The sequence below is a fragment of the Nansenia antarctica genome (genome assembly GCF_963989245.1).
Source record: "Nansenia antarctica genome assembly, chromosome: 3".
NCBI classification, from domain to species: domain Eukaryota; kingdom Metazoa; phylum Chordata; class Actinopteri; order Argentiniformes; family Microstomatidae; genus Nansenia; species Nansenia antarctica.
Genome location: NC_137688.1, coordinates 65,458,360 through 65,471,160, shown reverse-complemented (window position 1 = coordinate 65,471,160; position 12,801 = coordinate 65,458,360). Strand labels below are relative to the sequence as shown.

General features: G+C 51.0%; 2 protein-coding genes across 2 annotated transcripts in view; one reads left to right on the top strand and one right to left on the bottom strand.

The window, feature by feature from the left end:
- Positions 1-12,801, bottom strand: part of LOC308152940 (histone H3.2) — a gene marked incomplete at its 3' end in the record, with an annotated part of 110,290 nt that overhangs the window by 62,056 nt on the left and 35,433 nt on the right. The window lies entirely within an intron of this gene.
- On the top strand, positions 6,371-6,745 carry LOC308152913 (histone H2B-like; the record flags this gene model as incomplete). The annotated part of the gene is made up of 1 exon (XM_080525985.1): positions 6,371-6,745. The coding sequence occupies one exon, from the start codon at positions 6,371-6,373 to the stop codon at positions 6,743-6,745; it is 375 nt and encodes a 124-aa protein (XP_080382111.1).

The following is a 12,801-nucleotide window of genomic DNA, read 5'->3' as shown; positions in this document are numbered from 1 at the left end:
AAAACTGAGGACAGAATGAGAAAAGGATGAGGAAGAAATATCTTTCAAGTAATACCGTACAAAAGGTGATGGCGACGACCAAGACGCCGCCTCACATATCTCCTCCACTCCCACTCCCCTGAGAATGGCCACTGATGTGGCCATGCCCCTGGTGGAATGAGCCCGAATGCCAGTCGGCACGGGCTGCCCCTTCGATTCGTATGCGAGGCTAATAGCCTCGCAAATCCAATGGGACAGCCTCTGCTTCGAGAGTGGTGCCCCGGCTTTCTGTCCGCCGTAGCAGATCAGAAGCTGGGGAGAAGATCTCAGTCCTGCCGTGCGCTTCACATATTGTGCCAACGCGCGCACCGGACATAGACAATGTAAACGCCTCTCCCTCTCTCCGTCGTGAGGAGGAGGAAAAAAGGCGCTCAGAGCACAGCTCTGAACCCTAAACCCACGATTAACCTTAGGGATAAAAGCCGGGTTAGGGCGTAACACAGCTTTTGTTTCGTCATCAGATATGATCAAACAATCTGCCCGTGTCGAGAGAGCACATAAATCACTCACTCGCTTAGCCGTAGTCAAGGCGAGGAGTAGACTCGTCTTGAGAGACAATAAACGCAACGACACAGTGTCAATGGGTTCGAATGGGGGCACGCACAGCGCCTCTAGCACAATCGACAGGTCCCATTTTGGCATTAGAGTCCTAAGAGGCCGTCTAAGCCTACACACTCCAGTCAAAAAACGCTTAACCAGCGAATGACTGAACAGTGTCGTTGTCGCAAAACCCTCATGACAAGCTGAGATGGCAGCCGCGTAAACTTTAATAGTTCCCGCCGCCAATCCCTTGTCAAACAGCGACTGTAAGAAGCACAAGAACGTTTCGACCCGACAGCAGACTGGGTCAACGTCCTGTCCCTCACACCACTGTGTAAACACTCGCCAGCGCGCCGCATATCCCTTTGCAGTGGATTGCGCGCGCGCACTCTGAATGGTCTGAATGACCGCGTCTGTCAGACCCCTGCGTTCTAACAAATCCCTCTCAGTAACCAGGCCATGAGGGGGCCCCCCATCATCGGCGGCCCCCTCACCAAGCCTCTGGCCTGAGAGAGTGCATCTTGTCGATGAGGTATGGGCCATGGGCCCTCTACCAACATCTCCATCAGTTCCGGAAACCACGGGGCTCCGGGACGGTCCGGGGCTACAAGAATTAACTCTAGCCTCTCTGACCTCACTCGTGCCAACAGTGGGAGGATAGATGTCAGGGGTGGGAACGCGTATAACAGGACCCTCGGCCATGGGTGGTGTGCGAATGCATCGACTCCCAATGGCGGGTTGTCCTGTTCGCGCAGGGAGAACCAAAGGCGACACTGCGCATTCGTCCGGGACGCAAACAGATCCACTTCTGCTTGCCCGAACCGTGCCCAAATCAGAGACACAATGGAGGGTGCTAACCTCCAGTCGTCGTCCCTCGGGCCTCCCCGTGATAACAGATCTGCTCCTTCGTTGAGCAGACCTGGAATGTGGAGAGCTTTTAGCGAACTCAGGTGTGTGACAGCCCACAGCCATATATCTGTCGCTAGGCGATGAAGTGACGCTGAGCGTACTCCCCCTTGACGATTGATGTATGCTACTGTTGTCCTGTTGTCGGATCTGACTAACACGTCCAGATCCTTTAACACCGGGGCAAAGTGAAGTAGCGTTAACTTCACCGCCTCGAGTTCCAGCAGGTTGATGTGACGCGTCTCTAACGGTCCCCATCTTCCTGCCACCGAACCTGCCTGACACACTCCTCCCCACCCAGTCAACGACGCGTCCGTGAAGACTGGGTAGTGGGATGCCGGTCTGCCCATGGCGACTCCGCGCGCGATGACGCGCGGGTCTCTCCAGTAGCTCAGGTCGGTCTTGACCGATCTCGGTATTACAATCAATTTGCGACGGTGTCTCACTGGATCCAGTCGCAGTCGTGCGAACCACCTCTGCAGTCTGCGCATGTGTAATAGGCCTAAGGGGACCACTACATGGGCCGCAGACATCATTCCTAGTAAGGACATCATTGACAGAGCGGTGATTGTATTTGTCACTCGACACACCCGGAGAGCTGACGTCAGTGTCGCTCTCCGTGGTGCCGATAAACTGGCCCTCATCTTGGCAGTGTCCAACTGAATGCCTAGATAGGAAAACTGTTGAGCTGGCCACGGAGCACTCTTTGTCCAGTTGACAGCTAACCCCAGCTGAGTGAGGTGCTGCACCAGTGAGGTTGCGTCCCGAATGGCTCGATTTGGGCATTGGGCCAAGACCAGTAGGTCGTCGAGATAAGCTAATATGCGTATCCCGTTTCGCCTCAGTGGTTCGAGTGCTGTCTGCACGCATTTGGAGAAAGTTCGAGGAGCAAGCGCATACCCGAAGGGCAGGCGCGTGTACTCGTAAACCTTCCCTTGGAAGGCAAAACGTAGAAATTTCCTGTGCCTCTCTGTGATTGGCACATGAAAATACGCGTCCCTCAGGTCTATGCTGATTCCGTAGTCGCCTTTCTGTATACAAGACAGAAGGCGCCTCGTCGTCAACATACGAAAGGGGCGTTTCGCCACTCTCTCGTTGAGGACCCTTAAATCTAGTATGGGTCTCATGCCTCCGGATTTCTTTGGGACAAGGAAATACGGGGAGTACCACCCCACGTCCCACTGGTCCCTCGGAACCATTGTCACTGCGCCCTTTGTTAGGAGATTCGTAATCTCCTCCTGGAGCGCACGTGTTTTTATCGGGCAGGACAAAACAGTCTCTCTCACGCCCCTGAAGGGCGGAGGAGGCTGAATGAACTGTAGTGCATATCCCCTCCTCAATGTCCTGTCCAGCCAGCCCGACAGAATACCTGCCCCTTCTAGCCATTCTGCATAACGCAACGACAGCGGCTGGGCCGTCTGTTGTGGTGCAGTCGACAGAAAAAGCTTGAATTTCTGTATGACCCCAGCCGCCGCTGCACACCGAGGAGGTGGCACAGCCCAAGGTGGGGTCATTTCGAAAGGGATGGGCTGCCGTCTGTAAAGAGTGTTTGCTATGTGTAACAATGCCCTTTATTGACGCAGGTTTATTATGTCTGATAATCAAAGGACCGTCCGCACGCTCATGAGCTGGGCCAGATCCTGATAGACATGGAGGGGTTATTGATGTAAATAACGATCCCTCTATACGGCTACAGACAGGGGTGTTTAACCCTGTTTGTGTCGTGATAGGGGTAAGTCTGTTAAGCAGAGAGCTGGCCACACGCTGGTACGCTGGGCCAGTCTCCGCTTCGTTTCTAACCGGTAGCGATTGGACCACGCTCCGACAAGGCAGGCGGGTCTCCGCTCCGGTAGATAACATGGGAAAATCATCTTTACTGGAAAAGTAAGGTGGGGATTTTCCTTCTTTTACCTCTTTATGAGGTAGCAGCCATGAAGAGGAAACCGGTGGTGGGGTCATTACCGACCCCTCCGCCAGTGAAACCGGGCCACGTTGCCGTGGGGGGCCGTAGTGGGCCCTCCCAGTGGTCAGCGGCGGGGGCTGGGGATGCCGAGTGGGGCATGGCTCCGTCTGTAGAGGTGGAGCCAGTGCCGCATCACACCGAAACCTCCGTTTCGCAGCCGTTGACGGTCTAGTCGTCACCACGGCGGAAGAAGAAGAGGTGGAGGGTCGCTGGAGGGGGAGGTGGCTGGCAAGGTGCCTCTTAGCCTCCTCCATCGCGGCCAGGCGCACCGTCAAGGTGTCCATGGCGGGACCGAATAGCCCTTGTCTCTCTATTGGAGCATTCAGTAGGGCCATCCGGTCCGCCCCGGTCATGGTGGTGAGAGACAGCCACATCTGTCGCTGCTGCACCACCGCGTTTGCCATCAGGCGACCCCCACAAACCGCGACGCCCTGGGCCAGGTACATCGTCGCGGCACTGAGCTTGCTCAGAAGCACCGTCTCCGCTGCAGACAAACCGTAGGGTCGGTCTGCGGTGATTTTCGCAATGGCGGCGTTAAACACGGCGATGTTATTCGCCGCTGCCGCCGCCTGCGCACCGAGAGCGTAGCTCTTGTCTACCAGGGTGGCGTTAAACCTGTCACGCTGGTTGGGCGGCATAGGTTTGTTAGGCACCGACCAGGTGCTGGACCCCGGTACCAAGTAGGCGGCTAGCGCTGGTTCGAGCGGCGGGGAGCCGTTGGTCATCCCCTCCGCGAGCCCCTCCACTCTGGTAAAGGGCAAGAACGCCTTCACCGGCGCCCTGCCTGTGAGTGGTTCTCCCCACTTGTCCTCCACGAACTTATCTAAGCCCGGGAGGACAGCGTTAGGAGGTTGGTCCTGTCGCTTCGCCCTTTTTCCGTAAAACAGGTCCTTCTCCCAGAAGGACTCCGTTGGGGGAGGGGAGGCGGGACGGGGAATTGCCAACACGCCTGCCGCAGCTTCCAGGAGGCCCTGGAAGTCGTGGCGGAGTGATGGGGGGGGCGAGGGCGGGGAGCACGTGCTCTACCTGCCGCTCGCTCTCATCAGAGCTTTCTGATTCTGACACCGGCACCGACCACTCAGCTGGGTGAGGGCGGCGTGATGTCAGGGCCGGCTGAGCGGGCGGGACCATCCCTACTTGGGGAGGTGCCTGCCCAGAACGCCGTTCTTGCTTGTCCTCCGCTGCTAGAAAATCGCAGCGGCAGGTGTCCCGGAGGAACTTCTTCGTGGTCGGCGGCGAACGATCCATCGCTGAAGGGAAAAGTCTCCTCCGCTGAAAAGCGTCCTCCTCTGCTTGGAAGTCGCAGCGGCAGGCGTCCCGGAGGAACTTCTCCATAGGCGGCGGACGATCCATCTTGAAGGGAAAAGTCTGGCGGGTCCTCCAGTCTTAGTAGTCGTCCTTCTCAGTCTTCAGATATAAACCCGTGCTGAACTTTTTGGGAGAATGAGGTAGCGAAGTACACCCCTTTATATAGCACCCCAGGCGGGCGCAGGCATTGAAAAATTCAGTCATTGGCTACTTTAGGTAGCGGGTAAACCAATAGGAGCAGAGCTCCCCTATGGGGCGGAGCTCCACGATATAGAACTCCTTTGTCAACGACATCTTCGAGCGCATCGCCGGTGAGTCTTCTCGCCTGGCCCACTACAACAAGCGTCGTACCATCACCTCCAGGGAGATCCAGACCGCCGTGCGTCTGCTGCTCCCCGGTGAGCTGGCCAAGCACGCCGTGTCCGAGGGCACCAAGGCCGTGACCAAGTACACCAGCTCCAAGTAAACAGATTGTCGTCTGTATTACTTACCCCAAAAGGCTCTTTTAAGAGCCACCCACCCTATCAAAAAAAGAAAGCAATTCCATAGTGAGTTGACCTCGCGTGCTACAAATCAGTCGAATTTATATGCTGTTCTGATTGTGTGTATTGTAACAAGTAAGTACAATTATACAGTATTTATACAGCACCTTTCCCAGACCAAGGGTCTCAAAGTGCTTTACATAACAAGTAGAAACACAAATAAAACAATACAGGAGTGAAAGTCACAGCAGGTTAAAACAGGCAGAAAGTATACATAACATAACAAGCATGTATAAGGCATATGTATCAATTACTCGATGTTACAATTTTCAAAGACTCCAGTCCTTGAACGCGCCGGAGGTTTTGCGCGCCTTTTTTGTTCCTCACTTGTTTGTTGCTCACTAGTTGTCCAAAACGGTTTCCTCTATTAATATAATGGACAGGAGTGACTACACTGCATACATACGCATGGCCAATTTCTCGGGACAGGTCAATTTAAACATAAATCATGAATATAATAATGGTTTAAACGGCGTTCACATGTGGATAATCTCGTACAATCAATAAGTTAGCCTACCACTACCGCCAAGACATGCCCACTTATCTATCGATATGCCTTCATATCACCCCCATTATGTCATTAACTGGCCAAGTCAGTGTGACAAGTGTTTTGAGCTGACGTGCTACAATGAAGTCGACGTTATAGTATGGTATAGTATATATTATATAGTACTGGTGTTTAATAACTCGATGTTACAATCTTCAATGACTCCAGTCCTTAAGTGATATCCCTCCCAAAGACCTCTTAATCCCCACTACCTCCCAGTACAGGTTTCTCCACAGTAAATAAGTTAATAATGAAAACATGTAATTCTTCCTTTTTCTAGCATTGTGACTGCCTGGTCCTAGCATAGATGTATTTTTCTTATGATGACTGATGGATAGGTGATTCTTAGACAACCTGGCTAACTGGACAACGAGTGTTTTTTCAAATGTTGTTCAGAACCAGACTCGACCAATAGAATCTAGTGTCAGGAGTCGCCTACTTTGCATAGCTCCCCCTTTATATAGCGGCTGCACTACCTCCACCCTTTCATTCGTTTCTGAGAAGTACCGAGCTGTTTTCATCATCATGCCTGAGCCTGCGAAGCCTGCGCCCAAGAAAGGCTCCAAGAAAGCTGTCACCAAGACCGCCAGCAAAACCGGCAAGAAGCGCAGAAAGTCCAGGAAGGAGAGCTACGCTATCTACGTGTACAAGGTCCTGAAGCAGGTCCACCCCGACACCGGCATCTCCTCCAAGGCCATGGGAATCATGAATTCCTTTGTCAACGACATCTTCGAACGCATCGCCGGCGAGTCCTCTCGCCTGGCCCACTACAACAAGCGTCGTACCATCACCTCCAGGGAGATCCAGACCGCCGTGCGTCTGCTGCTCCCCGGTGAGCTGGCCAAACACGCCGTGTCCGAGGGCACCAAGGCTGTGACCAAGTACACCAGCTCCAAGTAAACCGATTTTTGTCTGTATTACTTACCCCAAAAGGCTCTTTTAAGAGCCACCCACCCTATCAATAAAAGCAGTTCCATAGTGAGTTGAACTTGCGTGCTACAAATCAGTTGAACTTATTTGCTGTACTGATTGTGTGTATTGTAACAAGTAAGTACAATGTATTTATACAGCACCTTTCCCAGACCAAGGGTCACAAAGTGCTTTACATAACAAGGAAGAAAACACAAATAAAACATAATACAAGAGTGAAAGCCACAGCAGGTTAAAACAGGCAGAAAGTATACATAACATAACAAGCATGTATAAGGCATATGTATCAATTACTCGATGTTACAATTTTCAAAGACTCCAGTCCTTGAACGCGCCGGAGGTTTTGCGCGCCTTTTTTTATTCCTCACTTGTTTGTTGCTCACTAGTTGTCCAAAACGGTTTCCTCTATTAATATAATGGACAGGAGTGACTACACTGCATACATACGCATGACCAATTTCTCGGGACAGGTGGATTTAAAATAAATAATAAAATATAATAATAGTTTAAACGGCGTTCACATGTGGATCTACCATCACCTCCAGGGAGATCCAGACCGCCGTGCGTCTGCTGCTCCCCGGTGAGCTGGCCAAACACGCCGTGTCCGAGGGCACCAAGGCCGTAACCAAATACACCAGCTCCAAGTAAACAGATTTGTCTGTACTACTTACCCCAAAGAGCAGGTACAGAAGACAGCTTCTTGTCTCAATGTTTAAATGCATTAATACTATTTTATAGTCAATACAAAATATATGCAATCTTTTGAAAATTAAAAACGTGCCATTAAGCGTCTATAATCAGCACAAGTGTTTTCATTGTGTATTTTTATTGAAATGACATAGTTGTGTTTACAGTGATATATTACATAGTTGTGTGTACAGTGATATATTACATAGTTGTGTTTGCAGTGATATATTGCATAGTTGTGTTTGCAGTGATATATTACATAGTTGTGTTTGCAGTGATATATTACATAGTTGTGTTTGCAGTGATATATTACATTGTTGTGTTTACAGTGATATATTACATAGTTGTGTTTACAGTGATATATTGCATAGTTGTGTTTACAGTGATATATTACATAGTTGTGTTTACAGTGATATATTACATAGTTGTGTTTGCAGTGATATATTGCATTGTTGTGTTTACAGTGATATATTACATAGTTGTGTTTACAGTGATATATTGCGTAGTTGTGTTTACAGTGATATATTACATAGTTGTGTTTACAGTGATATATTACATAGTTGTGTGTACAGTGCTATTTCTACAGGCCGGCATTGTAAATACGAATTTTGTTCTTAATTGTCTCGCCTGGTAAAATAAAGGTTATAATAATAATAATAATAATAATAATAATAATAATAATAATAATAATAATAATAATAATATATTACATCGTTGTGTTTAGGGTTAGGGTTACAGTGATATATTACATAGTTGTGTTTAGGGTTAGGGTTACAGTGATATATTTGGGGGCGATCAATAATATTTTTCCCAATGGGCGTTCCCTGATATAAACGACCACCTATAGCAAGAAACGATAGTTATGGAGATAGACTCCAGTTCTATGAGTGGAGCGGAGCCCCATAGGGGAGCTCTGCTCCTATTGGTTTACCACGCTACCTAAAGTAGCCAATGACTGAATTTTTCAATGCCTGCGCCCGCCTGGGGTGCTATATAAAGGGGCGTACATCGCTCCATCATTCTCCCAAACATACAAAACAGCCGGGTTTGAACAAGTCGAAGTGGGCCAGCAGCCCTATGGGGCTCCGCTCCACTCATAGAACTGGAGTCTATCTCCATAACTATCGTTCTATATCGTGGAGCTCCGCCCCATAGGGGAGCTCTGCTCCTATTGGTTTAGGCGGAGCGAGCGAGGCCAAATGTACCCCCACTGAGACTATTAGTCCGAAAACAATCTCAGCGGCACCCGGAGCTGACCACTGATGTTGGTTCAAGACAACCTTAAAAAGTTGGCCCAACCCACACCGAGTCTGCTCCACTGATCTAGCCCTTACGTGAGCACGTAGGGTTGTAGATCTAACGGAACATGTCCTGGAGGAGGGTCCCCTCCCCAGGCACATCCGTAATCATCCTGACAGCACTTGAATAGAATCCCCAGCCAGGGTAATCCAAGTGCCTTCCCCACTACATCAGTCATCAGCAAAACTGAGGACAGAATGAGAAAAGGATGCGGAAGAAATATCACTTACCTAACCCTTACGTTGGGTTGTTGATCTAACAGAACATGTCCTGGAGGAGGGTCCCCTCCCCAGGCACATCCGTATTCATCCTGACAGCACTTGAATAGAATCCCCATGACCAGGGTAATCCAAGTGCCTTTCCCACTACATCAGTCATCAGCAAGACTGAGGACAGAATGAGAAAAGGATGAGGAAGAAATATCACAGATCTAACCCTTACGTGAGCACGTAGGGTTGTTGATCTAACGGAACATGTCCTGGAGGAGGGTCCCCTCCCCAGGCACATCCGTATTCATCCTGACAGCACTTGAATAGAATCCCCATGACCAGGGTAATCCAAGTGCCTTCCCCACTACATCAGTCATCAGCAAAACTGAGGACAGAATGAGAAAAGGATGAGGAAGAAATATCTTTCAAGTAATACCGTACAAAAGGTGATGGCGACGACCAAGACGCCGCCTCACATATCTCCTCCACTCCCACGCCCCTGAGAATGGCCACTGATGTGGCCATGCCCCTGGTGGAATGAGCCCGAATGCCAGTCGGCACGGGCTGCCCCTTCGATTCGTATGCGAGGCTAATAGCCTCGCAAATCCAATGGGACAGCCTCTGCTTCGAGAGTGGTGCCCCGGCTTTCTGTCCGCCGTAGCAGATCAGAAGCTGGGGAGAAGATCTCAGTCCTGCTGTGCGCTTCACATATTGTGCCAACGCGCGCACCGGACATAGACAATGTAAACGCCTCTCCCTCTCTCCGTCGTGAGGAGGAGGAAAAAAGGCGCTCAGAGCACAGCTCTGAACCCTAAACCCACGATTAACCTTAGGGATAAAAGCCGGGTTAGGGCGTAACACAGCTTTTGTTTTGTCATCAGATATGATCAAACAATCTGCCCGTGTCGAGAGAGCACATAAATCACTCACTCGCTTAGCCGTAGTCAAGGCGAGGAGTAGACTCGTCTTGAGAGACAATAAACGCAACGACACAGTGTCAATGGGTTCGAATGGGGGCACGCACAGCGCCTCTAGCACAATCGACAGGTCCCATTTTGGCATTAGAGTCCTATGAGGGCGTCTAAGCCTACACACTCCAGTCAAAAAACGCTTAACCAGCGAATGACTGAACAGTGTCGTTGTCGCAAAACCCTCATGACAAGCTGAGATGGCAGCCGCGTAAACTTTAATAGTTCCCGCCGCCAATCCCTTGTCAAACAGCGACTGTAAGAAGCACAAGAACGTTTCGACCCGACAGCAGACTGGGTCAACGTCCTGTCCCTCACACCACTGTGTAAACACTCGCCAGCGCGCCGCATATCCCTTTGCAGTGGATTGCGCGCGCGCACTCTGAATGGTCTGAATGACCGCGTCTGTCAGACCCCTGCGTTCTAACAAATCCCTCTCAGTAACCAGGCCATGAGGGGGCCCCCCATCATAGGCGGCCCCCTCACCAAGCCTCTGGCTTGAGAGAGTGCATCTTGTCGATGAGGTATGGGCCATGGGCCCTCTACCAACATCTCCATCAGTTCCGGAAACCACGGGGCTCCGGGACGGTCCGGGGCTACAAGAATTAACTCTAGCCTCTCTGACCTCACTCGTGCCAACAGTGGGAGGATAGATGTCAGGGGTGGGAACGCGTATAACAGGACCCTCGGCCATGGGTGGTGTGCGAATGCATCGACTCCCAATGGCGGGTTGTCCTGTTCGCGCAGGGAGAACCAAAGGCGACACTGCGCATTCGTCCGGGACGCAAACAGATCCACTTCTGCTTGCCCGAACCGTGCCCAAATCAGAGACACAATGGAGGGTGCTAACCTCCAGTCGTCGTCCCTCGGGCCTCCCCGTGATAACAGATCTGCTCCTTCGTTGAGCAGACCTGGAATGTGGAGAGCTTTCAGCGAACTCAGGCGACTCCGCGCGCGATGTCGCGCGGGTCTCTCCAGTAGCTCAGGTCGGTTTTGACCGATCTCTGTATTACAATCAACTTGCGACGGCGTCTCACTGGAACCCGTCGCAGTCGTGCGAACCGCCTCTGCAGTCTGCGCATGTGTAACAGGCCTAAGGGGACCACTACATGGGCTGCAGACATCAGTCCTAGTAAGGACATCCTTGACAGAGCGGTGATTGTATTTGTCACTCGACACACCCGGAGAGCTGACGTTTCAGTATCGCTCTCCGTGGTGCCGATAAACTGGCCCTCATCTCGGCAGTATCCAACTGAATGCCTAGATTGGAAAACTGTTGAGCCGGCCACGGAGCACTCTCTGTCCAGTTTATAGCTAACCCCAGCTGAGTGAGGTGCTGCACCAGTGAGGTTGCGTCCCGAATGGCTCGATTTGGGCATTGGGCGAAGACCAGTAGGTCGTCGAGATATGCTAATATGCGTATCTCGTTTCGCCTCAGTGGTTCGAGTGCTGTCTGCACGCATTTGGAGAAAAACGAGGAGCAAGCGTGCACCCGAAGGGCAGGCGCGTGTACTCGTAAACCTTCCCTTGGAAAGCAAAACGTAGGAATTTCCTGTGCCACTCTGTGATTGGCACACGAAATACGCGACCCTCAGGTATCTACGAAAGGGGCGTTTCGCCACTCTCTCGTTGAGGACCCTGAAATCTAGTATGGGTCTCATGTCTCCCGAATTCTTTGGGACAAGGAAATACGGGGAGTACCATCTCATGTCCCACTGGTCCCTCGGAACCAATGTCACTGCGCCCTTTGTTAGGAGATTCGTAATCTCCTCCTGGAGCGCACGTGTCTTTATCGGGCAGGACAAAAAACAGTCTCTCTCACGCCCCTGAAGGGCGGAGGAGGCTGAATGAACTGTAGTGCATATCCCCTCCTCAATGTCCTGTCCAGCCAGCCCGACAGAATACCTGCCCCTTCTAGCCATTCTGCATAACGCAACGACAGCGGCTGGGCCGTCTGTTGTGGTGCAGTCGACAGAAAAAGCTTGAATTTCTGTATGACCCCAGCCGCCGCTGCACACCGAGGAGGTGGCACAGCCCAAGGTGGGGTCATTTCGAAAGGGATGGGCTGCCGTCTGTAAAGAGTGTTTGCTATGTGTAACAATGCCCTTTATTGACGCAGGTTTATTATGCCTGATAATCAAAGAACCGGCCGCACGCTCATGAGCTGGGCCAGATCCTGATAGACATGGAGGGGTTATTGATGTAAATAACGGTCCCTCTATACGGCTACAGACAGGGGTGTTTAACCCCGTTTGTGTCGTGATAGGGGTAAGTCTGTTAGGCAGAGAGCTGGCCACACGCTGGTACGCTGGGCCAGTCTCCGCTTTGTTTCTAACCGGTAGCACCTGTGTGGTGTTATTTTTTTAAATGTTGACATTTTTGAGTTAGTAATTCATAAAATACAAAGGTTCCATCTCACAAAACATAATGGAATGTAAAAACTTTGACGCTCAATATCTCTGAACTACCCTAAACGGAGATAGAACCCTATAATTCTAAGCTCACGAACTGCCGTCATGATTTCACCCGTTTACTAGCTGTGCGCTCGCTCTCTTCTCTTCATAGACTTAACAGGCAATGACTGGTTTAAGAAATAAGGTTGGAACACCCTTTAGTCATGCTTAAACCAATCCAATCATTTTAAATCTGAGGGGCAGAAAGGCATTTGGGAGAAAAGGGAGACCAGCATACTGAGTATGCCAGCATACTCGTTTAGCCACGTCCGCTGGGCCTGGGGTCGGGGTGGGGCTTGCCTGTGGACTCTTTTTTAAGCGCTGGAATGACGACATGGCCGAAAGGGCGGATGACGGGAGAGCATTGCGGGCCATCTCTTTATTTTCTACGAGTGCAACCACGTCATTCA